Source organism: Lithobates pipiens, unplaced genomic scaffold (assembly GCF_037356315.1).
Source record: "Lithobates pipiens isolate NorthernLeopardFrog02 unplaced genomic scaffold, aLitPip1_a1.2 Scaffold_13, whole genome shotgun sequence".
Lineage (NCBI taxonomy): Eukaryota > Metazoa > Chordata > Amphibia > Anura > Ranidae > Lithobates > Lithobates pipiens.
Genome location: NW_027507718.1, coordinates 24,620,528 through 24,648,312, shown reverse-complemented (window position 1 = coordinate 24,648,312; position 27,785 = coordinate 24,620,528). Strand labels below are relative to the sequence as shown.

Below are 27,785 nucleotides of genomic sequence, written 5' to 3'. Positions count from 1 at the left end.
ACCTGTCACAGCCCATCAGAGTACCCGAGTACCTGTCCCAGCCCGTCAGAGTACCCGAGTACCTGTCCCAGCCCATCTGAGTACCCAAGTACCTGTCAGTCCATCTGAGTGCCCGAGTACCTGTCCCAGTCCATCTGAGTACCCGTCACAGTTCATCTGAGTACCTGAGTACCTGTCACAGTTCATCTCAGTACCCGAGTACCTGTCACAGTCCATATGAGTACCTGTCACCGCCCTTCAGAGTACCCGAGTACCTGTGACCAGGCCATCAGAGTACCAGAGTACCTGTCACCAGCCCATCAGAGTACCCGAGTACCTATTTGCAGCCCATGTCTCATAGAATATACGTTGGGGTGTTTGCTTTCCAAAATGGGGCTATTTTGTGGGTAATTTCACTGTACTGGTGGTCCAGGACCTTCAAAAGTGTGATAGGTAGGAATGAAATGAGATGTGTAATTTATGCTCCTAGAATGCCTGAATGTACTACTTCAATGTTCGGCCTCTCTATGTGGCCAGGCTGTGTAAAAGTCCTACACATGTGGTATCTTATACTCGGGAGGAGTAGCAGAATATGCTTTGGGGTGTAATTTTTGCTATATACATGCTATGTGTTAGAAATATCTTATAAATTGACAATTTTGTGTAAAAAAAAATACGTTTTAATTTTTTATTCCAAAAACTTCTGGAAAATAATTAACCGTTCAAAAGACTCATTATGCCTCACAGATTATACCTTGGGGTGTTTGCTTTCCAAAATGAGGTCATTTTTATGGGAAATTCCATTGTCCTGGTACTCCAGGGCCTTCAAAAGTGTAATAGGTGGTTGAGAATTGAGATGCGTAATTTTTGCTCGTAGAACGTCTGAAGGTACTACATCAATGTTAGTGCTCTGTATGTGGCCAGGCTGTGTAAAAGTCTCACACATGTGGTATCGCCGTACTCGGGAAGAGTAGCAGAATGTATTTTGGGGTATAATTTGTTGTATGCATATGCGGTGTGTGAGAAATAACCTGATAATACGACAATTTTGTAAAAAAAAAATAATAATAAAAAAAAATCTTCATTTTGCAAAGAATTGTGAAAAAAAATGACAACTTAAAAAAATTCACCATGCTACTTACTTAATACCTTGGAATGTCTACTTTGTAAAAAGGGGTCATTTGAGGGGTATTTGTACTTTCCTGACTTATTAGTTTCTCAAGAAATGAGGTACACCTAATGTACTGAAGGCTTGATCAGATGTGATCAATTTTCAGCGATTGGCACCATAGTTTGTAGACTCTATAACTTTCACAAAGACCAAATAATATATACTAATGTGGGTTATTTTTACCAAAGATATGTAGCAGTATAAATTTTGGCTAAAATGTATGAAGAAAAATTACTAATTAGCAAAAATTTATGACAGAAACAAAGAAAAAGGCATCTTTTTAACAAAATTTACGTTTTATTTTATTTATAGCACAAAAAATAAAAAACTCACTAGTGATTAAATACCACTAAAAGAAAGCTATATTTGTGTGGAAAAAAGTACGCAAGTTTCATATGGGTACAGTGTTGCATGACTGAGTAATTGCCACTCAAACTGTGAGTGCGCTGAAAGCTGAAAATTGGTCTGGTCAGGAAGGGGGTGTAACTGCACTGTATTGAGGTGGTTAATTATGTCATCTGCTTTCATAAGTCACAGTCATGAGTCTTGTGGCCCAGACATATTGTGACACAATTTCTTTATTTAGACAGTACAAAATAAAACTGCTTATGCAATTGCTTATATTTTCTTATATGTATGCTTTATAGGAAAACTGCTACAGTCTGTAAATAAAGAGTTTAAACTAACTAATAGGTTAACCCAAGTTAATCTTATATGAACTTATAAAGATGGAGTCACTCCGGTTCAGCCATATCACAACATCCACGTTTAGTATACTGTTGTATAACGTATAGTACAGGCATCTATAAATTTGTCCCCGCCTCCTCTGCTGTCCTTCTCACAGCAGAGCAGAGAGCAGGAGGCAGGACAGCTCTGGAGAGAGGGTGGGATCAGGACCTGCCACAGTTAACTTTCAAGTTAACCAGCAGGTGACTGGTTGCTAGAGTGCAGAGTGGTCCTAGCAACCAATCACCTGCTTGGCAATATGAAAAGTTAACTCCAACGGCTTCCGCTCCTACCCTCTATCCAAAGCTGCCCTGCATCCCGCTCTCTGCTTTATTTACCTTTGTAGGGCAGGAGAGTGAAGGGGGGCAGAGGACATGGCTGGGGAGGGGGATGATGTGAAATGCCAGAGAAAGACATGATTGTGGGGGGTATTAATATGAAGGGGGCAGAGGACATGGACAGACTGAATATACACGATACAACACTTAAATGAGCAGAAGATGTGGCTGTTGGGGGGGTGATGTGAAGGGGGGCAGAGGACATGGCTGGGAGGGGGATGATGTGAAATGCCAGAGAAAGACATGATTGTGGGGGGTATTAATATGAAGGGGACAGAGGACATGGACAGACTGTATATACATGATACAACACTTAAATGGGCAGAAGACGTGGCTGTTGGGGGTGATGTGAAGGGGGGCAGAGGTTGTGTCTTTGGGAAGGTGATGTGAAAGGGGGGCAGTGGACACCGCTGTGGGGGGGTGATGTGAAAGAGGGCCAGAAAACACCACTGTGGGGGGTGATGTGAAAGAGGGCCAGAGAACACCACTGTGGTGGGTGATGGGAAAGAAGGCCAGAGAACACTACTGTGGGGGGTGATGTGAAGGGGAGCAGAGGACACCACTGTGGGGGAACTGGTTTGAAAGGGAGCCAGAGGACATCACTGTGGGGGGGGGGATAATGTGAAAGGGGCAGAGGACACTGCTGTGAAGGGGAAACTGTGACACGAAGTGGGGGACTGTGATGTAAATGGGGTTGTTGTGATATGTAGGGGGGGCTGAGGACATCGATGTAAGAAAATGGGAGTGTGTTCTAAGAGAAGGGAGCTGTGATGTGAAGGATCAAAAAATATGTGATTCGGACCACGGCTGGAAAAAAGTTTTACTGATCGGATCTATGTGAATTTGAAATCAGTACCCTTTGTTAAACGTACCCTTTATTAAACTTACAGATCTATTTTTGCTTTGAAAATATGACATTACCTTGACCTATCTGAGATCATTACAGTCCTTCCTTGTATAGAAGCCTTTTTGGGATTCAACAGAACCATGAATCTCACACAGTTGTTTGCTAGACTGTATATAATTATTGTAAACAGAAATCCCATTTAGTTTGTTCTGAGTGTATTGATTAATCACAGAAGCCAAAATGTATTCTAATGACAAAATCTGTGCTTCGGTAAATGGGTATGTTTATTTTGAGTGAATTAGGAAATTGTTGGCATTATCTGAGTGTATAAGAAATGAACAGCATGTAATGAATGCTGCCTTTGGTAGCATCACTTCTGAGTAGTGATGGCCGAACGGTTCGCCCGGCGGTCGTTTCGCGGCGAATTTCCGACTTTCGCCGTCCGCGGGTTCGAACGCCTTTTTCCGTCGTTCGCCCCGGCGGACTTACGTGTTTAATGTATACAAGAACTTTAACCTTTCGTGACACGTTTATCATGTGTTACAGGACAACCAATTGAGACATGACAGCTCATGGACACTTGGACATTCCCCCTAACCTATAAATACACCCGATCCGGTGGCCATTTTACATTCTTTCTTCTGTCACTGTAGGGAAAGGATCCTGTGTGGAGTAGGGACAGAGAAAACGCTAGCTATTTGGTACACAAAAGTTCTTTTCAGGACTGGTATAGGTGTTAGGTCAGCAGCCTGAGTTTCTTTTGTCAGTTTAGATAAAGGGACAGAGCGCTGTATGCTGCTATTTTAGGGACAGCTCAGCCAGATTAGTCTTTCTTCATCATCATCATCATCATCATCATTAGCTGTTACTATCAGGTCCACAAAAGAGCTGTTCCAGCTAATCGTTCCAGCCTACTCTTTTTTGCCAATTTGTATAGGGACAGGCAGGAAGCAGTGTGTCAGGCAGTGAGGATAATTTTAAAGACTTGCTGTTACTATTAGTTCCACAAAGGTTCTTTTCAGGACTGGTATCAGTGGTACGGTAATAGGCTTGTACACGTATAATATTCTTTCTTCCAAATATAGAAAGAATATTATACTTGACTGCTGCCCTTCTGCTGCAGTCTGCTAATCATTCACAACTCACTTGTTCCACAAAGCTCTTTATCAGGACTGGTAACTTGGTCTGTCTAGGGTGCTACGGTACATAGGCTTGGGTGCGGTACAGTCTGCTGTTCTGTAAGGACCGCTATCGGTCCACAATACATAGGGTTGCCGTGCACTACTGCTGACCGCTGCCCTATACTGCAGCAGTCCTTCATTGGTATAGGGACTGACGTACAGTCTGCTAATCACTAACACACAACCTGCTTGGTCCACAAAAGTTCTTATAAGGACTGGTAACTTGGTATAGGGTGCTACGGTACATAGGCCTGAGTGCGTTACAGTCTGCTGTTCTGTAAGGACCGCTATCGGTCCACAATACATAGGGTTGCCGTGCACTACTGCTGACCGCTGCCCTATACTGCAGCAGTCCTTCAGCGGTATAGGGACTGACGCACAGTCTGCTAAACACTAACACACAACCTGCTTGGTCCACAAAAGTTTTTATAAGGACTGGTAACTTGGTATAGGGTGCTACGGTACATAGGCCTGAGTGCAGTACAGTCTGCTGTTCTGTAAGGACCGCTATCGGTCCACAATACATAGGGTTGCCGTGCACTACTGCTGACCGCTGCCCTATACTGCAGCAGTCCTTCATTGGTATAGGGACTGACGTACAGTCTGCTAATCACTAACACACAACCTGCTTGGTCCACAAAAGTTCTTATAAGGACTGGTAACTTGGTATAGGGTGCTACGGTACATAGGCCTGAGTGCGTTACAGTCTGCTGTTCTGTAAGGACCGCTATCGGTCCACAATACATAGGGTTGCCGTGCACTACTGCTGACCGCTGCCCTATACTGCAGCAGTCCTTCATTGGTATAGGGACTGACGTACAGTCTGCTAATCACTAACACACAACCTGCTTGTTCCACAAAAGTTCTTATAAGGACTGGTAACTTGGTATAGGGTGCTACGGTACATAGGCCTGAGTGCGTTACAGTCTGCTGTTCTGTAAGGACCGCTATCGGTCCACAATACATAGGGTTGCCGTGCACTACTGCTGACCGCTGCCCTATACTGCAGCAGTCCTTCATTGGTATAGGGACTGACGTACAGTCTGCTAATCACTAACACACAACCTGCTTGGTCCACAAAAGTTCTTATAAGGACTGGTAACTTGGTATAGGGTGCTACGGTACATAGGCCTGAGTGCGTTACAGTCTGCTGTTCTGTAAGGACCGCTATCGGTCCACAATACATAGGGTTGCCGTGCACTACTGCTGACCGCTGCCCTATACTGCAGCAGTCCTTCAGCGGTATAGGGACTGACGCACAGTCTGCTAAACACTAACACACAACCTGCTTGGTCCACAAAAGTTTTTATAAGGACTGGTAACTTGGTATAGGGTGCTACGGTACATAGGCCTGAGTGCGTTACAGTCTGCTGTTCTGTAAGGACCGCTATCGGTCCACAATACATAGGGTTGCCGTGCACTACTGCTGACCGCTGCCCTATACTGCAGCAGTCCTTCATTGGTATAGGGACTGACGTACAGTCTGCTAATCACTAACACACAACCTGCTTGGTCCACAAAAGTTCTTATAAGGACTGGTAACTTGGTATAGGGTGCTACGGTACATAGGCCTGAGTGCGTTACAGTCTGCTGTTCTGTAAGGACCGCTATCGGTCCACAATACATAGGGTTGCCGTGCACTACTGCTGACCGCTGCCCTATACTGCAGCAGTCCTTCAGCGGTATAGGGACTGACGCACAGTCTGCTAAACACTAACACACAACCTGCTTGGTCCACAAAAGTTCTTATAAGGACTGGTAACTTGGTATAGGGTGCTACGGTACATAGGCCTGAGTGCAGTACAGTCTGCTGTTCTGTAAGGACCGCTATCGGTCCACAATACATAGGGTTGCCGTGCACTACTGCTGACCGCTGCCCTATACTGCAGCAGTCCTTCATTGGTATAGGGACTGACGTACAGTCTGCTAATCACTAACACACAACCTGCTTGGTCCACAAAAGTTCTTATAAGGACTGGTAACTTGGTATAGGGTGCTACGGTACATAGGCCTGAGTGCGTTACAGTCTGCTGTTCTGTAAGGACCGCTATCGGTCCACAATACATAGGGTTGCCGTGCACTACTGCTGACCGCTGCCCTATACTGCAGCAGTCCTTCATTGGTATAGGGACTGACGTACAGTCTGCTAATCACTAACACACAACCTGCTTGTTCCACAAAAGTTCTTATAAGGACTGGTAACTTGGTATAGGGTGCTACGGTACATAGGCCTGAGTGCGTTACAGTCTGCTGTTCTGTAAGGACCGCTATCGGTCCACAATACATAGGGTTGCCGTGCACTACTGCTGACCGCTGCCCTATACTGCAGCAGTCCTTCATTGGTATAGGGACTGACGTACAGTCTGCTAATCACTAACACACAACCTGCTTGTTCCACAAAAGTTCTTATAAGGACTGGTAACTTGGTATAGGGTGCTACGGTACATAGGCTTGAGTGCGGTACAGTCTGCTGTTCTGTAAGGACCGCTATCGGTCCACAATAGATAGGGTTGACGTGCACCACTGCTGACCGCTGCCCTATACTGCAGCAGTCCTTCAGCGGTATAGGGACTGACGTACAGTCTGCTAAACACTAATACACAACCTGCTTGGTCCACAAAAGTTCTTATAAGGACTGGTAACTTGGTATAGGGTGCTACGGTACATAGGCTTGAGTGCGGTACAGTCTGCTGTTCTGTAAGGACCGCTATCGGTCCACAATAGATAGGGTTGACGTGCACCACTGCTGACCGCTGCCCTATACTGCAGCAGTCCTTCAGCGGTATAGGGACTGACGCACAGTCTGCTAAACACTAACACACAACCTGCTTGGTCCACAAAAGTTTTTATAAGGACTGGTAACTTGGTATAGGGTGCTACGGTACATAGGCCTGAGTGCGTTACAGTCTGCTGTTCTGTAAGGACCGCTATCGGTCCACAATACATAGGGTTGCCGTGCACTACTGCTGACCGCTGCCCTATACTGCAGCAGTCCTTCATTGGTATAGGGACTGACGTACAGTCTGCTAATCACTAACACACAACCTGCTTGGTCCACAAAAGTTCTTATAAGGACTGGTAACTTGGTATAGGGTGCTACGGTACATAGGCCTGAGTGCGTTACAGTCTGCTGTTCTGTAAGGACCGCTATCGGTCCACAATACATAGGGTTGCCGTGCACTACTGCTGACCGCTGCCCTATACTGCAGCAGTCCTTCAGCGGTATAGGGACTGACGCACAGTCTGCTAAACACTAACACACAACCTGCTTGGTCCACAAAAGTTTTTATAAGGACTGGTAACTTGGTATAGGGTGCTACGGTACATAGGCCTGAGTGCAGTACAGTCTGCTGTTCTGTAAGGACCGCTATCGGTCCACAATACATAGGGTTGCCGTGCACTACTGCTGACCGCTGCCCTATACTGCAGCAGTCCTTCATTGGTATAGGGACTGACGTACAGTCTGCTAATCACTAACACACAACCTGCTTGTTCCACAAAAGTTCTTATAAGGACTGGTAACTTGGTATAGGGTGCTACGGTACATAGGCTTGAGTGCGGTACAGTCTGCTGTTCTGTAAGGACCGCTATCGGTCCACAATAGATAGGGTTGACGTGCACCACTGCTGACCGCTGCCCTATACTGCAGCAGTCCTTCAGCGGTATAGGGACTGACGTACAGTCTGCTAAACACTAATACACAACCTGCTTGGTCCACAAAAGTTCTTATAAGGACTGGTAACTTGGTATAGGGTGCTACGGTACATAGGCTTGAGTGCGGTACAGTCTGCTGTTCTGTAAGGACCGCTATCGGTCCACAATAGATAGGGTTGACGTGCACCACTGCTGACCGCTGCCCTATACTGCAGCAGTCCTTCAGCGGTATAGGGACTGACGCACAGTCTGCTAAACACTAACACACAACCTGCTTGGTCCACAAAAGTTTTTATAAGGACTGGTAACTTGGTATAGGGTGCTACGGTACATAGGCCTGAGTGCGTTACAGTCTGCTGTTCTGTAAGGACCGCTATCGGTCCACAATACATAGGGTTGCCGTGCACTACTGCTGACCGCTGCCCTATACTGCAGCAGTCCTTCATTGGTATAGGGACTGACGTACAGTCTGCTAATCACTAACACACAACCTGCTTGGTCCACAAAAGTTCTTATAAGGACTGGTAACTTGGTATAGGGTGCTACGGTACATAGGCCTGAGTGCGTTACAGTCTGCTGTTCTGTAAGGACCGCTATCGGTCCACAATACATAGGGTTGCCGTGCACTACTGCTGACCGCTGCCCTATACTGCAGCAGTCCTTCAGCGGTATAGGGACTGACGCACAGTCTGCTAAACACTAACACACAACCTGCTTGGTCCACAAAAGTTCTTATAAGGACTGGTAACTTGGTATAGGGTGCTACGGTACATAGGCTTGAGTGCGGTACAGTCTGCTGTTCTGTAAGGACCGCTATCGGTCCACAATAGATAGGGTTGACGTGCACCACTGCTGACCGCTGCCCTATACTGCAGCAGTCCTTCAGCGGTATAGGGACTGACGTACAGTCTGCTAAACACTAATACACAACCTGCTTGGTCCACAAAAGTTCTTATAAGGACTGGTAACTTGGTATAGGGTGCTACGGTACATAGGCTTGAGTGCGGTACAGTCTGCTGTTCTGTAAGGACCGCTATAGGTCCACAATAGATAGGGTTGACGTGCACCACTGCTGACCGCTCACCTATACTGCAGCAGTCCTTCAGCGGTATAGGGACTAAGAGTTTTGTCACAGGGTCATTTAAAAAATGACATGCAGAGGAAGAGGCAGGCCCTTCCGCAGGGGTGGTAGGGGTAGGGCAGGAGCAACAGGCTTGAGCCAAAGTGGGAAGTTGCAGAAGGTGCGTTCAATTACTTTAAAGGATGCACCAGACTTGGTTGAGTGGCTCGCTCAGCCTTACTCTTCTGCACCCTCCTCATCCTCTCGATCTGCACCCTCTTCTTCACTCTCTGCTATGTGCACCCCCAAAGACACTACCACCAACAACACGACCACCACCACCACCACCACATACCTTCCGCTTGAGTCACTGGAATTATTTTCCGATCCATATCAAGAGGACATTTCTGATGCGCAGCCACTCTTGGTATTGGATCAGGAAGAGGAGGTAGCAACAAGCGCTACTCAGCAGTCTGACGCCAGTACCCAGATCAGCCCAAGGAGGAGGTTGGTCCCCGGTGTTGCTGCCTACTCTACTTATAGCGGTGGGGAAGGTGACGTTGATGATGACGTGTCTAGTGATGTCACGTGGGTGCCCACAAGAGAGGAAGAGGAGGGGAGTTCAGAGGGAGATATGGACCAGCAGATAGGGAGGAGAAGCAGCAATGACTTACATTGCACAGCAGGGACAAAGCAGACTGCAAATGTATCAGGAGCGAGTCATCGACCATGTACGGTCACATCTGGCGCTCCCAGGACACCGGCACATGGCTCCGCAGTGTGGGCTTTTTTTAACGTGTCCGCTGCTGACAATAGCGTTGCCATCTGCAATCTTTGCAGTCAACGCGTTAGTCGCGGTAAGCCCAATACTCACCTAGGGACGACCGCCTTAAGAAGGCACATGAGCAGCCATCACCGAGCCCAGTGGGAGCAACGGAACACACAAAGCCACACTGCAGGCTCTCACCGTCCAGCCTCGTCTTCTACTTCTCCTTCTCCTCTCTCCTCACAATTGTCCTCCACTCCACCTTCCATCACGCCAAGCTCACATTTTTCTGCAAAAAGGCAGGCTTCCGTGGGCCTAATGTTTGAGCGTAAAAAAATGATGACGCCGGATAACCCTCTTGCCCAACGGTTGGCGGCTGGCTTGTCAGAACTCATAGCCCGCCAACTACTGCCATATAAACTGGTGGACTCGGAGGCCTTTCGCAAATTTGTGGCCATTGGAACACCACAATGGAAGGTCCCAGGAAGGAAGTATTTCTCAGAGAAGGGCATCCCAGAGCTATATGGCCATGTTCAGCGGCAAGTGAATGTATCTCTGGCACACAGTGTCGGTGCCAAGATACATCTGACCACAGACACGTGGTCTAGCAAACACGGGCAGGGAAGGTATATCAGTTTTACTGCCCACTGGGTGAACCTTCTGACGGCCGTCAAGCATGTAACCCGTGGCACCCGTGTAGATTTGGTTTTACCGCCACGGATTGCATGCAGGCCTGACTCTTCTTCTCCTCCTCCTACTCCATCCTCCTCCCTCTCCTCCTCAGCTGCCTCCTCCTTTTCCGCTGCTAGCGTCTCTTCCACTGCACCGCCCAAGCTCCCCAGAACCTATTCCACATGCCAGGTGAGACGTTGCCATGCCGTGCTGCGTCTGTTGTGCCTGGAAGCAAAGAGCCACACTGGCCCGGCACTCCTTTCAGCTTTGCGTTCACAGGCAGATGAGTGGCTAACACCGCTCAATTTGACAGTTGGTAAAGTGGTGTGTGACAACGGTGCCAATCTGCTTAGCGCATTGAAACAGGGCAAAATCACGCACGTGCCGTGCATGGCACACGTCTTAAACTTGGTCGTGCAGCGATTCCTTGTCAAATACCCTGGGGTCCAGGACATCTTGCGGCAGGCAAGGAAAATCTCGGCCCATTTCAGAAGATCTTACACGGCCATGGCTCGCCTTGCTGACATTCAGCGGCGACACCATCTGCCGGTCAGACGTCTTATTTGCGATTGCCCGACGCGATGGAACTCAACCTTCTATATGCTTGATAGGCTGCTCCAGCAGAAACGTGCAGTTAACGTCTACCTGTATGAACTCTGCGAAAGAAACGGTTCTGGGGAGCTGGGTTTTTTTTCACCGCGCCAGTGGCTGCTCATGCGCGACACATGCAGACTTCTGCGGCCATTTGAGGAGATCACCAAACTGGTCAGTCGCAGCCATGGCGCCATCAGTGACATGGTACCTTATGCCTTCTTTCTGGAGCGTGCATTGCGTCGTGTCATTGATCAGGCTGTGGAGGAGCAGGAGCGGGAAGATGAGGAAGTCGCAATGCTGGATGAATTCCCAGGGGGGGCTACTCTATCTGAGACAAGTCAACAACAGGAGTCTGATGAGGAGTCAGAGGAGGATGGTGCCGGGGCGGATGAGCAGGAGCAAGAAGAGCATGCTTTAAACCTTTCTGGGATCCCTGTTGTGCGAGGATGGGGAGAGGAGAATGAAGAGGACGACATTATCCTGGATGATGAGCAGGAGCCAGGCCACCACACCGCTTCCACTTTAGTGCAAATGGGGGCCTTCATGCTCCAGTGTTTTAATAGGGACCCCCGTATAAAAAGCATGAGGGTCAAGGACCAGTACTGGGTGGCAACGTACTTAGACCCCCGGTACAAACACAAAATGGCGGAAATGTTACCGCCGTCGCAGAGGGCTGTCAGAATGCAGCACTTCCAGGCCTTGCTTCGAGAAATGCTGCATTCTGCTTTTGCGTGCGCTGGCAGAGGAGCAATTCCCACTCCCAGAGAAGGATTTGCGGGTACCAATCCAACAGCGCCTGCAAGAAGAGGCCGGTTTGAAGATGTGTTGGTGACTTCGGATATGAGGTCATTCTTTCAGCCGACCCATCGACAGGTGTCATCCGGATCCAGCATCAGGGAACGCCTAGACCGTCAGGTGTCCGACTACATTGGGTTAACGGCCGATGTGGACGCTCTGAGGAGTGATGAACCCCTAGACTACTGGGTGGGCAGGCTTGACCTCTGGCCAGAGCTTGCCCAATTTGCAATCGAACTGTTGGCTTGCCCCTCATCCAGTGTCCTGTCCGAAAGGACGTTCAGCGCAGCAGGGGGGATTGTGACCGATAAGCGTACTCGCCTAGCTCACCACAGTGTTAACTACCTCACATTTCTAAAAATGAATGAGGCATGGATCTCGGAGGAATTCAACACATGTGATCAGTAGACCATGTATATGTCTATAAACAATTTTTGGAATCAAGCACACAGACCTTCTTAATTCATTTGGCTCACTTCCCTGACCCAAAAAAGCACACCGTACTATATGCCCCTACCCTCCTCTTTGAAGAGGTTGAGCGGTGTCATATTTCTACTGGGGCTGCTTATTATGAGGGGTTCCCACCATCCCTGTGCTGTGCTGACTTCCTCCTGGGTGTTCTTATTATGAGGGGCTCCCACCATCCCTGTGCTGTGCTGACTTCCTCCTGGGGGTTCTTATTATGAGGGGATCACACCATCCCTGTGCTGTGCTGACTTCCTCCTGGGGCTGCTTACGGTGCTGCTGTCAGCGCTGTATGTCACGGAGCTGCTGTCAGCGCTGTATGTCACGGAGCTGCTGTCAGCGCTGTATGTCACGGAGCTGCTGTCAGCGCTGTATGTCACGGAGCTGCTGTCAGCGCTGTATGTCACGGAGCTGCTGTCAGCGCTGTATGTCACGGAGCTGCTGTCAGCGCTGTATGTCACGGAGCTGCTGTCAGCGCTGTATGTCACGGAGCTGCTGTCAGCGCTGTATGTCACGGAGCTGCTGTCAGCGCTGTATGTCACGGAGCTGCTGTCAGCGCTGTATGTCACGGTGCTGCTGTCAGCGCTGTATGTCACGGAGCTGCTGTCAGCGCTGTATGTCACGGAGCTGCTGTCAGTGCTGTATGTCACGGAGCTGCTGTCAGCGCTGTATGTCACGGAGCTGCTGTCAGCGCTGTATGTCACGGAGCTGCTGTCAGCGCTGTATGTCACGGTGCTGCTGTCAGCGCTGTATGTCACGGAGCTGCTGTCAGCGCTGTATGTCACGGAGCTGCTGTCAGCGCTGTATGTCACGGAGCTGCTGTCAGCGCTGTATGTCACGGAGCTGCTGTCAGCGCTGTATGTCACGGAGCTGCTGTCAGCGCTGTATGTCACGGTGCTGATGTCAGTGCTCTGTATTACGGTGCTGCTGTCAGTGCTCTGTATCTCCTGCACCCTCTTGTTTGCCTACCCTGGTCCCTGACCTTCCCTCTCCTCCATTGCCTTCATTAGCTCCATAGTCCTGAATTGTCAGAACAATTTCCCAAATAAAAAAAAAATGCTTGTAGTTATCGATCCCAAATTCACCTCATACATGTATTATGCTATTGTCCAGGTGGTGGGACTACGTGCTACCCCCTAATAATTACCCCGTGGCCGCAAATTCGACCTAAAGGTTTGCGAAATTCGCCTCCCATTGAAGTCAATGGAGCCCGCGGCGAACGGTCGTTTTCGCGAACGTTTGTGTCCGTTCGCGTTTCGCGTTCGCGAAACGTCCCGTCGGAAGTTCGTCCATCACTACTTCTGAGGAGCATAATACAAAAAAGATAAAGCGTTAGAAAAACTAGATTTCTTAGACCTACTTCAAAAGGTCTGCAATTACAAGTATGAAAACATACAGCAAACGCCCTTGAGGTTAACAAGCATCTCTAATGAAAAGGTGGGACTGCATGACTCTGCCTCGCCAAAGATAAACTGGATATAAGATCCGCATGATCTTAGCAAAACTCCAGAGGGAAGCCGGGACTTAAAATAAGAGACAGGGATAAAGAGTTTAATAACGGAATTGTTAACACCGCGCGCGCCCTTCTGACACGGTAGGGGTCACTTTAATATAATTTTGTGTTGCATGGCTGGTTATGGCAGCACTGGTGCTAGACTTCTTCTTAAAAATGATTGACAGGCCAAGGGCAGAGAGGCAGGCGCACAGCAGCTGTACTTAATAGACTCAGCAGCAATGAAAGACTGTCTCATCATGTGCCTCATTTAATGTAAAAGTGTCAATGCTGTTTAATCTCTTCTCTGAGCAGCTCTTAAGTAAATCCCTTCCTAAACTCCTCACAGAATATTTTTATAATCTTGAAAGCAGAATGTCAGCACTGCACTGGAAATTAAACAGAAGTTACACATTTCAACAACATAATGAGCATAAAAAAGTGTTGATGGTAGTATAATCAAACAATTATAACACATACCGGGAAGTTTAAGCTTCCTGCAGCAGGAGTTGCAGCAGTGTTTGGAAACAAAGTTTGTAAGTGCGTCTTCTCCTAAATTGGCTGGCCCAAACACCATACCTCTTGACCTGTAGAAACAAACGTAAAGTGTCAAAAGTCACCAAATCCCTTATTAAGAAAGAGTGAAGTTTGTATACCTACACTGCGGGCACTTCACATAAGCTCCGAATCTGACAGGAAAGCTGAAAATCCCAGCTATGGTTAATGGGATCTGCTGTACAAAATGTTTAATAGATATCAACAATACTGCTTGAAAGATATACAGCAGAAAAACACGACACTGCTTTTTAAAGCTGTGAAGCTTTAAAAAAAAAAAAGCAAATGGGTCACATACCACACCTGAAGCAAATATAACATGGGCAAAACAACCCACAATCGATATACTATTAATACTGCATTTTTACATGTTCTGGGAAATTAGCTTAACCTCGTTCCAATTGCCTTTTGACATCGTAATATAATGATAGACTGTCACATATCCCCTCCCCCATTTCTACCCAGAAGACAGAACACAAAAGCAGGAGCCCCTCTTTCTGTCACTTCACCCTCAACTGCCATCTACGTGGGCACATTCCTGCCTATCTTCACTTTCCTTTTCACTAAAGGAAGACTTTACTCCATGCCTCAATCAGTGACTCTCTCAGTACATTACTGTCACTATTTCATGGGTTCATGGCTACATCCTTATATGGGTATGCTTCCACAAGCACCGGCTGGTTATTTTTCTTATAAATACACATGTTCGACAGCACACCATGGATCTTGAATTGCAGCCCAAAACTTTTATTGCAGAGAGTTCACATCACAATAGAACTAGTGTAACCTTTCAGAGCCACGCAGGACCCCTTTTGTCAGGTATGTGATGACTAATTCAAGATCCTTGGTGTGCTGGCGAACATGTGTGTTTCATATAAATAGGTGCAAACAAAAATAATAGTAAATTTCCAAAAAACTAATTAGTTGCACGTGGCGCTATAACCTGTGTACCTTTCAGTGCACAAATCCTCACCTCCTCAGTGATCTTATCTCAAATCATAAATTGTCTAATCAATAACAAAATATATAACTATTAATCACTCAGTGAATACCCAAATATACATTTAGATTACACATATAGTGAAAACTACATATAAATGAATGTGAATATAGTCCATCCACCACACAATATTCAAAAAAGCATCCAGATTACAGAAAGTCTTTCTATAAATGCATAAGAAGAATATCCGGTGTTCAGATTCCTTTCTACAAGTGACTCCTTCACCACACCATCCGTGATTTCTACTCCCCCCTTCGTGAAAACACTCACCGACTGCTAAGCCTTACACTCTCGTGTGAGGCTCAAGGGCTTTCAAATGATCTCCCAAGATGGAATTCAGACCCCAGCACATCCGATTGGAACTTCTCCACTTATACACTTCATTGTATAAATATATACCTCAAAGAGAAATCACAGAGGGAGACCCCAATAGTGTAATACTGCAAACACTCTTTAATGTATAAAAAATCTCACTCCTTATGCACTCACATGAACTTAAAAACGCAAAATCACTTCAAGAGAGTAAAAAGACTCGCTTCACAACTTCACTCCACAATACTATTCTGAATACGTCGGGGCATTGGTGGTCACGGCGGACTCATAAGATACGATACTGTATCGTTTGATCTCACCCCTCCTCGTGCGTCCCGCCTGGTCCCACACAGCGGGTTTATTCGAAAAAGGGCGCCTTCAAGTCAGATGAAACAGTCCTCTCAGTCCTGTGCCTCCTTCCCAGCTCCGTGTATGTCAGCTCAAAAGTCTCCAGATAGCCACGCCCCCGACATGTTTCGTCACATCAGACTTAATCATGGGATTGGCTATCTGGTCCATCATCCCTCCTTATATTCCCCCATCGTCGAATCAGCGTCCTTAATTTTTCCTCTGTCACTCCCATATTAATGGAGTGTATACTCACGTCCAAAACACGCGCCGACGCCAAATGCCCGATTTGCGCATGCCCAAATCACAACATTCGACCCCTCCATCTCGAAAATCGGCGCTTCACCCCAGACATTCGATTTAAGAGTTCGCTACAGTTTCCTGCCCGTGCGTCGATATTTGTCACGTGTATCGAAACATTCGACCTTAGATATTGCATTCGATGCTTTATAGGTTCCGCTCCGGTCTCAATGTTTAACAAACTCTTCATGCTAGTAGATCTCGCATGCGCCGGGATCGAGACTAAGTGTCCCCATCTCCACAATAATCTAGTATTGAGTTCCATGTCCCCGCATTCCATCATTGAGAAAATGTGGAACCCTTAAAGTACTGCCTCCAGTGATGTTAATAACCATCAGTAGTATCTCTCCATATACGTAAACGGTGTCCCTCTGTATGACGCATTGTATTAAGTCAACTAATCCTGAGTAGCCCTACCCACACACAGGGTGCAAACCAGTGTATATAAAACTATAGACTGGTGCCATACTCTGTCGCCGTGTCATCAATGCGCCAACGTTTACAATAATGGTTACAATAATGGATATCATACATCTTCAACTGGCTGATAGGAATATAAATTGCGATATTACAGATGCAAATCTAATTCAATTCAAGCGAAAATGAATATATCTCAAAGATACCATCTATATTGCGGGTGCACTTAACATATAAATACAACTCCAAATGCAAAATATTCTAAAAAATCTAAAATCGCATAGAAGGAGATCCCAATGCTAATACCCTAAACAGAGATGAAATTGGCACTATCATAATAATTTCAGGGCTTCCCCATCAGAAACTTATGTGAAGACTTATTTTAGAGATCAATGGTTGGTAACCTCCTATACATTTCCCTCTCGGGATTGCAACCTCAGATAGTAGACATCATGTGCATTTCCATATCGGAATTGCTATCAACTATCTGTAAAACTTGAGAAATCACTGAACCCCAACATCTCATACAGGATGTTTCTACTAAAGGGACTAATTCCCCCTATTAGGACCACACTGTTACTGTCCATACTTACTTGCCTATAAATCACTAATGTAGCAATTAAGGTCCAGCTCTATGTTCATCCCTCTCGGATAGAGGCTCCTCAGCAAGAAGATCCACTTGGTCTCCCTCTGCGACAGATCCCTTACCCGATTTGAACCTCTCCAGGAGGGATGGACATGATCTATTCCACAAAACTGTAGTAAATCGGGATTTTGTTGATGGTGTTCCTTGAAATGTAGTGACACACTATGGTACTGGTAGCCTTTTCGGATGTTGGTCAAATGTTCTGAGATACGTACTCTCAATAATCTCTTTGTACGTCCTACATATAGTAATTTACAAGGACACCATAGCAGATATACAATATAAGACATATTGCATGTCATGAATTCCTTGATTTCAAATGATTCACCCTCGCTGTTGGTTATTGAGGTGATCCCCCTGTTTATCTGATGAACAGTTCTGCAACATATACACCTCCTGCAAGCATAGAAACCTTTCAGGTCACCCGAGATGGTGATTCGTTTAGGGGGGTCCAGAACCTTTTTTACAACCCTATCCCCTATATTGGGTGCCCGTCTGTAGATAAATCCCGGGGTTTTGGGTATCACCCCTCCCAAATATTTATCCCTACCCAGAATATGCCAGTGTGTTCTAAAAATTTGTTCTACCTCCCTAAATTGATGATGGAAATTGGACAAAAATCTTAGTTGATGTTGTGACCCCTCCCCTTCCTTTCTCCTCCCCTCCAGGCAGGTTTCCCTTGGAATATTTGCAACCGTCCCAATAGTTTCATCCAAGATGGTTTCTGAGTACCCTTTCTGTATAAACCTCTCCTTCAAGATTTGGGACTGGGCTGCAAAATCCTCTTTAGTTGAACAGTTCCTACGGACCCTTAGAAATTGCCCCTTAGGGATATTTCTAATCCAGGATGGGTGGTGTCCGCTCTTAGTTGATAAATAGCTATTTCGATCTGTGTTCTTAAAGTACACCGTCGTGCTCAATCTATCATCCTTTCTCTCTATCAGGAGATCAAGGAAGTTTACCGCAGTGGAACTAATATTGAACTCCAACTTAATATCATTCGTGTTGGAGTTCAATCTTTCCAAGAAATGTAAAACTGAAGCCTCTGTTCCCCCCCATATAAAAAACAGGTCATCTATGAATCTGCGATAAAAGATTAGTTGCGGACAGTCAATACCAAACACATATCTATCCTCCCACTCAGCCATGAATAAGTTGGCGAGGCTGGGGGCATATTTAGCCCCCATTGCCACGCCAACCTTCTGGGCAAAGAAGGATCCATCAAACCAGAAGTAGCTGTGGGTCATGCAAAAATCTAATGCCTGGCCCACAAACACCTTCCGGGAATGTGGAATATCCTCCCTCCTGCTCATGGCCCAATTAAGTGCCAGTAGGGCATCTTGATGTTGAATAATGGTATAGAGGCTGGCCACGTCAGCCGTAACCAAATACACTTCCATGGTAGAGGGGATAGAGATCTCATTGAGGGATTTTAACAAATCTGTTGTATCCCTCAAATACGCTCTTGTGTTTTTAACACTGGGTTGGAGTGCTCTATCCAAGTATTCGCCCAATCTCGACGTGACTGATCCTATCCCGTTTACAATAGGGCGAGGTGGAGGAGCCGTCACATCCTTATGAATTTTGGGCAAAGTATAAATTACCGGTATCCTGCAGGAGCTAGGGACCAAGTATTTCTTTTCTTTCAAATTAAGTACTCCCTTCCCATACCCCCACTCCACCAACAACTCTAATTGGCTCTTATATTCATCTGTAGGGTCTACGTTTAATTTTTTGTAGGTGGTGGTGTCCCCTAACAGCTCCTCCAACTGGTTGTGATAGAATAATCTATCGAGGATTACCACCCCCCCTCCCTTATCTGCCGGGCGTATAATGATATCATTCTTTTCTTCTAGGGATGTAATCCCCTCCTTTATATATCTAGGGTTCACACCCTTACTTACAGGGAGTTTTTCTAAATCATTTAATACCAAGTTTTTAAAAACCTCTACAAAGTGATTGGCAGTCAGCTGCGGATTGAATAGTGACCGATTCCTCAGTCCACTATCCATTTGGCTATTAGGGTTATTGATCCCTACTTTCGGCGTATTAGGGTGCAACAAAAAATGTTTCTTGATGTTTAAAGTGCGAATATATTTGTGTATATCTATGTATACATCAAACCTATTCATACTCTGTCGTGGAGCACATTTAAGTCCCATATTCAGAATATTCATTTCCTTCTTATCCAACAGGGAGGTCCAATGGGGAGAGGAGGAGGGGATGCAGGGCAGGATGGAGGAAACAATCCAAGAAAAAGACTGAGGGACACTTAGACAATGGCATCTTCAATTTGAGCAAGGTGATATTGGATAAGAAGGAAATGAATATATCACAACCAGTTGGAGGAGCTGTTAGGGGACACCACCACCTACAAAAAATTAAACGTAGACCCTACAGATGAATATAAGAGCCAATTAGAGTTGTTGGTGGAGTGGGGGTATGGGAAGGGAGTACTTAATTTGAAAGAAAAGAAATACTTGGTCCCTAGCTCCTGCAGGATACCGGTAATTTATACTTTGCCCAAAATTCATAAGGATGTGACGGCTCCTCCACCTCACCCTATTGTAAACGGGATAGGATCAGTCACGTCGAGATTGGGCGAATACTTGGATAGAGCACTCCAACCCAGTGTTAAAAACACAAGAGCGTATTTGAGGGATACAACAGATTTGTTAAAATCCCTCAATGAGATCTCTATCCCCTCTACCATGGAAGTGTATTTGGTTACGGCTGACGTGGCCAGCCTCTATACCATTATTCAACATCAAGATGCCCTACTGGCACTTAATTGGGCCATGAGCAGGAGGGAGGATATTCCACATTCCCGGAAGGTGTTTGTGGGCCAGGCATTAGATTTTTGCATGACCCACAGCTACTTCTGGTTTGATGGATCCTTCTTTGCCCAGAAGGTTGGCGTGGCAATGGGGGCTAAATATGCCCCCAGCCTCGCCAACTTATTCATGGCTGAGTGGGAGGATAGATATGTGTTTGGTATTGACTGTCCGCAACTAATCTTTTATCGCAGATTCATAGATGACCTGTTTTTTATATGGGGGGGAACAGAGGCTTCAGTTTTACATTTCTTGGAAAGATTGAACTCCAACACGAATGATATTAAGTTGGAGTTCAATATTAGTTCCACTGCGGTAAACTTCCTTGATCTCCTGATAGAGAGAAAGGATGATAGATTGAGCACGACGGTGTACTTTAAGAACACAGATCGAAATAGCTATTTATCAACTAAGAGCGGACACCACCCATCCTGGATTAGAAATATCCCTAAGGGGCAATTTCTAAGGGTCCGTAGGAACTGTTCAACTAAAGAGGATTTTGCAGCCCAGTCCCAAATCTTGAAGGAGAGGTTTATACAGAAAGGGTACTCAGAAACCATCTTGGATGAAACTATTGGGACGGTTGCAAATATTCCAAGGGAAACCTGCCTGGAGGGGAGGAGAAAGGAAGGGGAGGGGTCACAACATCAACTAAGATTTTTGTCCAATTTCCATCATCAATTTAGGGAGGTAGAACAAATTTTTAGAACACACTGGCATATTCTGGGTAGGGATAAATATTTGGGAGGGGTGATACCCAAAACCCCGGGATTTATCTACAGACGGGCACCCAATATAGGGGATAGGGTTGTAAAAAAGGTTCTGGACCCCCCTAAACGAATCACCATCTCGGGTGACCTGAAAGGTTTCTATGCTTGCAGGAGGTGTATATGTTGCAGAACTGTTCATCAGATAAACAGGGGGATCACCTCAATAACCAACAGTGAGGGTGAATCATTTGAAATCAAGGAATTCATGACATGCAATATGTCTTATATTGTATATCTGCTATGGTGTCCTTGTAAATTACTATATGTAGGACGTACAAAGAGATTATTGAGAGTACGTATCTCAGAACATTTGACCAACATCCGAAAAGGCTACCAGTACCATAGTGTGTCACTACATTTCAAGGAACACCATCAACAAAATCCCGATTTACTACAGTTTTGTGGAATAGATCATGTCCATCCCTCCTGGAGAGGTTCAAATCGGGTAAGGGATCTGTCGCAGAGGGAGACCAAGTGGATCTTCTTGCTGAGGAGCCTCTATCCGAGAGGGATGAACATAGAGCTGGACCTTAATTGCTACATTAGTGATTTATAGGCAAGTAAGTATGGACAGTAACAGTGTGGTCCTAATAGGGGGAATTAGTCCCTTTAGTAGAAACATCCTGTATGAGATGTTGGGGTTCAGTGATTTCTCAAGTTTTACAGATAGTTGATAGCAATTCCGATATGGAAATGCACATGATGTCTACTATCTGAGGTTGCAATCCCGAGAGGGAAATGTATAGGAGGTTACCAACCATTGATCTCTAAAATAAGTCTTCACATAAGTTTCTGATGGGGAAGCCCTGAAATTATTATGATAGTGCCAATTTCATCTCTGTTTAGGGTATTAGCATTGGGATCTCCTTCTATGCGATTTTAGATTTTTTAGAATATTTTGCATTTGGAGTTGTATTTATATGTTAAGTGCACCCGCAATATAGATGGTATCTTTGAGATATATTCATTTTCGCTTGAATTGAATTAGATTTGCATCTGTAATATCGCAATTTATATTCCTATCAGCCAGTTGAAGATGTATGATATCCATTATTGTAACCATTATTGTAAACGTTGGCGCATTGATGACACGGCGACAGAGTATGGCACCAGTCTATAGTTTTATATACACTGGTTTGCACCCTGTGTGTGGGTAGGGCTACTCAGGATTAGTTGACTTAATACAATGCGTCATACAGAGGGACACCGTTTACGTATATGGAGAGATACTACTGATGGTTATTAACATCACTGGAGGCAGTACTTTAAGGGTTCCACATTTTCTCAATGATGGAATGCGGGGACATGGAACTCAATACTAGATTATTGTGGAGATGGGGACACTTAGTCTCGATCCCGGCGCATGCGAGATCTACTAGCATGAAGAGTTTGTTAAACATTGAGACCGGAGCGGAACCTATAAAGCATCGAATGCAATATCTAAGGTCGAATGTTTCGATACACGTGACAAATATCGACGCACGGGCAGGAAACTGTAGCGAACTCTTAAATCGAATGTCTGGGGTGAAGCGCCGATTTTCGAGATGGAGGGGTCGAATGTTGTGATTTGGGCATGCGCAAATCGGGCATTTGGCGTCGGCGCGTGTTTTGGACGTGAGTATACACTCCATTAATATGGGAGTGACAGAGAAAAATTAAGGACGCTGATTCGACGATGGGGGAATATAAGGAGGGATGATGGACCAGATAGCCAATCCCATGATTAAGTCTGATGTGACGAAACATGTCGGGGGCGTGGCTATCTGGAGACTTTTGAGCTGACATACACGGAGCTGGGAAGGAGGCACAGGACTGAGAGGACTGTTTCATCTGACTTGAAGGCGCCCTTTTTCGAATAAACCCGCTGTGTGGGACCAGGCGGGACGCACGAGGAGGGGTGAGATCAAACGATACAGTATCGTATCTTATGAGTCCGCCGTGACCACCAATGCCCCGACGTATTCAGAATAGTATTGTGGAGTGAAGTTGTGAAGCGAGTCTTTTTACTCTCTTGAAGTGATTTTGCGTTTTTAAGTTCATGTGAGTGCATAAGGAGTGAGATTTTTTATACATTAAAGAGTGTTTGCAGTATTACACTATTGGGGTCTCCCTCTGTGATTTCTCTTTGAGGTATATATTTATACAATGAAGTGTATAAGTGGAGAAGTTCCAATCGGATGTGCTGGGGTCTGAATTCCATCTTGGGAGATCATTTGAAAGCCCTTGAGCCTCACACGAGAGTGTAAGGCTTAGCAGTCGGTGAGTGTTTTCACGAAGGGGGGAGTAGAAATCACGGATGGTGTGGTGAAGGAGTCACTTGTAGAAAGGAATCTGAACACCGGATATTCTTCTTATGCATTTATAGAAAGACTTTCTGTAATCTGGATGCTTTTTTGAATATTGTGTGGTGGATGGACTATATTCACATTCATTTATATGTAGTTTTCACTATATGTGTAATCTAAATGTATATTTGGGTATTCACTGAGTGATTAATAGTTATATATTTTGTTATTGATTAGACAATTTATGATTTGAGATAAGATCACTGAGGAGGTGAGGATTTGTGCACTGAAAGGTACACAGGTTATAGCGCCACGTGCAACTAATTAGTTTTTTGGAAATTTACTATTATTTTTGTTTGCACCTATTTATATGTGACATTGTATGGTAAGTGGCAGCTAAGATATAAAATATTGAGTTATTCACAGCGCTGTGATGATACACTAGGGAAAGGGTTTGTGGAGTGTGTATCTTTAAATTAACAGAACATGTGTGTTTGTCTGTGATGCAGCACCTGCTGCAGAGGAGCCTGTAATCCAGGAACGTGTGCGATGGGAATATAGACAAGACTAGTTATTTTTCCTGAGATCAAGCAAGCCATGTTGCCATTGGGGAATTTACCAATCTTGGTTTCTTTCAGAATATGATGCTGACTCAGTTTTAAGCATCTGGTGCCACTAAATTTACAAAGCACTCCTTCATTTTCCTCTAAGCCAATTCATTCACCTTTAACCTTGAATGTTTTCAAACACTTTTTGAGTAATGTGTGGCTTCTTTTATTTTTGGATTTAACTCTTTTAGAAACAACCTTGCTGGGCTTTATGCAAATTCCCCCAGTCTTTGTTTACTGGCTTCGCTTCCACATCCTAGAAGTTTACTGGACTTCAGGAAAACCTTCCCCTGACTACTCTCCTAAACCTGTAGGGGTCCTACCTTCACCCCTTATTTTTGTTGTGATTAATAAGCAATTACCCATCTCATTATATTTTCCAGGATTACCAGAAATGTGAAATTGACTATCAGGTCTACTGTCACTTTGATTGTCACCCATGGAAACCAAACTTCATCATTGTCAGTAGTATTAACATTCAGTTTGTCAGTGATTGTCAGGGCTGCATCTACAAAGGAACTATACACAATGGAGTGGTTATTTCCTGCGGCAATCTCATATTAAACCAACTTCCCCTACACATGACACTCCAAAGGCTACTGTCCTGACAGCTGACATTTATTACATGCAACCAATTTTTCACCAATTTCTTCAAATACATGCATGTGTTTTGACTCTACTTTTGACACATTAATTTTGACTCTTTTATGTCCGGATTTCAATTTCTGCAGGTTTCTCCATCTTGCTTGGCTACTTGTATTTGTGAGGGAAATCAGCTGCTGCCGCAAACGCACCTACTTCTACAAGCTGGCTGGCCCTTTGTCTGAAAACCCAGAAACAGTCTCCATCCCATTGCTAAACACCAAGATCTCTTGCATTATAGGTAATAAACTGTTTGCCAAACCATCACAGTCTATTTTTTCTGTACTCTAATCAAAGGTACTACACTATTACTAGTCCATCCATCAGATAAGTAGACACAGAAGTACATGGAGACTCAACATGGAACACATTACCCATATATGACCTTATTTCTGTACTAAAGGAGAACCGGTATTGATACTTAATATACTCTTGGGGACTTCCAGCTGGCTGAGGGAGTAAAAAAACTCATTCACTGAATTTTCCTAGAATGCATCTCTTAAAGGGACCTCTTGAGTGTTAGAGGCAAACTCATCCTCATTTGTAACAATAGACTGGTGCTCTCATAGAGCATTGTTTTGCACCAGATCTACTATTGTGTCTTATGCCAACATACTTTTGCAAATAGATGTCCCTCGTTCCCATCTCAAAAAGTTGGAATGTATACATTTCTCTGGCTCTGGCACACTGAGTGCCTTGGAGGTTTCCAGGGGCACTCCTGCTGCACCAGGCACTGTTTCTAGGGAGTATAACACATTCAGCTTAATGGTAACCCCTATTACCTTTAATTCAGGTACACGTGTGTAAACAAAGCAGAATTTTCAAAAGTCCAGAGAATCACAAGAGAGATATACACCACCACTGAAAGGCAGGTCCTGTGAACTCAGAGATAATTGCTCCAGGTGAAGGGATCCAGGTGCGAGACACAGCATGCAGATAATGTGGATAATGACAGAACTATGAACGGCCGCACTCCAATGCTAAAACGATGCTTTATTAAAATAATATTTAGGACACAGCAAATTACATCACAGCGAAAGATGCTAACAGCTGACGCGTTTCACGTTTCAGCTATGAGTAAGCACTAGCCTTAGTGCGAAACGTGTCAGCTGTTAGCATCTTTCGCTGTGATGTCATTTGCTGTGTCCTAAATATTATTTGAATAAAGCATCGTTTTAGCATTGGAGTGCGGCCGTCCAGAGTTCTGTCATTATCCACATTAAAGCAGAATTTTCAACCTTGTTAATAAGCTTTACTTATTATTAGATTCAGTTTTAACACTTACTTTCACACTATACAAGGTCTAGTACAAAGACAAGTCTCTTTCAACATAGTCAGCAGGTCTCCCAACTGGGGTTACTCACACTTCACAACAGATCAACATATACCCAATCCTTTTCATCTATGTATTAGTAGTTCCAGCATGTTTTTCAATAAGGATAGGCCTACCCACCACCAAATTAGGCATCACCATCTTCATTATTTTAATTGTTTGACATGACTTGGTTGAATCCTCAGTTCCACTTGGCCCTGTGATTCCACCCATGGGGCCACACGGCAAAATCACAACAGGCCTCATATACTTCTTAACAGATCCTCGGAAGCACAACAGGGACTTCCTCACTGTTGCCATGAGAGACATCTTTGCTCAGGAAACTGGGCCTGTAGATCAAGCCTCTTTCCCAGTGGTATCATCTGCTGCTGTATTCCACAACCTGGAGCAAGTCATGATATCATGCCCCCATTGTCCATATTTCAAGTACAATATCAGCTGACCTTTCACCAAGTAGTGTTCCTATTGGCAACTCCCAGCAGGCCAAAACTCACACATCCTTATGGGGACAATGAACCACATCTACAGAGCAACCGCTTCTTCTTGGTGACGTAATTTGTCGAGTTTTTATGGGGGATAGCACTCTCCCCGCTGAAGCTGGCTGGTGCTCACAGACATGCTGAATCCTCTCCCCATGAAGCATCTTGGCTTTAAGCTTGCTACAATCCTCAGTAAGGAACATCCATGGCACACAGACAGCAGTACTGGCCTCACCGCTGTTGCTATAGGCAATCACCCTTCAATTTCACTCTTGGTCAGTCAGTTACTCTCTCTTACCACTTAAAGCTGGTTTCTCAGTTTCCCAATTGCAGTAGCTGGAGTTACAGATACTATGGTTACTTTGTGATGTACAGTGCCTTGAAAAAGTATTCATATACCCTTGAAATTTTACAATTTTTTTCATGTTACCACCAAAAAGTAAATGTATTTTATTGGGATTTTATGTGATAGACCAACACAAAGTGGCACATAATTGTAAAGTGGAAGGAAAATGACAAATGGTTTTCAAAATGTTTTCCAAATAAATATGTGAAAAGTGTGGCGTGCATTTGTATTAATCCCCCATGAGTCAATACTTTGTAGAACCACCTTTCATTGAAATTACAGTTGCAAGTCATTTTGGGGATGGCTCTACCAGCTTTGCACATCTAGAGAGTGACATTTTGGTCTATTCCTCTTTGCAAAGTAGATCAAGCTCTGTCAGATTGAATGGAAAACATCTGTGAATAGCAATTTTTTAATTCTTGCCACAGATTATCAATTGGATTAAGGTCTGGGCTTTGACTGGGCCATTCTAACACATGAATATGCTTTGATCTAAACCATTCCATTGTAGCTCTGGTTGTGTGTTTATGGTCGTTGTCCTGTGGGACGGTGGACCTCCGCCCCAGTCTCAGGTCTTTTGCAGACTCTAACAGGTCTTCTTCTAAGATTGTCCCGTATTTGGCTCCATCCATCTTCCCATCAACTCTGACCAGCTTCCCTGTTCCCGCTGAAGATAGGCATCCCTACAACATTATGCTGCCACCACCATGTTTCACGTGGGGATGGTGTGTTCAGGGTGATGTGCAGTGTTAGTTTTCCAGCACACATTGCATTTTGCTTTTAGGGCAAAAAGTTAAATTTTGTTTTCTTTTGACCACAGCACCTTCTTGTATATGTTTGCTGTGTCCCCCACATGGCTTCTCGCAAACTGCAAACGGGACTTCTTATGGCTTTCTTTCAACAATGGCTTTCTTCTTGCCACTCTTCCATAAAGGCCAGATTTGTGGATTGCACGTCTAATAGTTGTCCTGTGGACAGATTCTCCCACCTGAGCTGTGGATCTCTGCATCTCCTCCAGGGTTACCATGGGCCTCTTGGCTTCTTCTCTGATTAATGCTCTGATTAATGCTTTCATTTTCGGATGATGCTTTGTGAGACGTTCAAAGCTTGGGATTTTTTTTTTTAGAACCAAACCCTGCTTTAAACTTCTCCACAACTTCATCCTTGACC

At 45.0% G+C, this 27,785-nt stretch overlaps 1 protein-coding gene across 5 annotated transcripts in view; it reads right to left on the bottom strand.

The window, feature by feature from the left end:
- Positions 1-27,785, bottom strand: part of TRPM6 (transient receptor potential cation channel subfamily M member 6) — a 332,641-nt gene that overhangs the window by 15,735 nt on the left and 289,121 nt on the right. For 3 of the 5 annotated variants that reach the window (XM_077474929.1, XM_077474927.1, XM_077474928.1), the window contains exon 38: positions 14,221-14,327. The exons of the other annotated variants lie outside the window; for them this stretch is intronic. In XM_077474929.1, the coding sequence (XP_077331055.1) occupies positions 14,221-14,327 (107 nt within the window). The remainder of the gene's footprint in view (positions 1-14,220; positions 14,328-27,785) is intronic. 5 annotated transcript variants of the gene reach the window in all.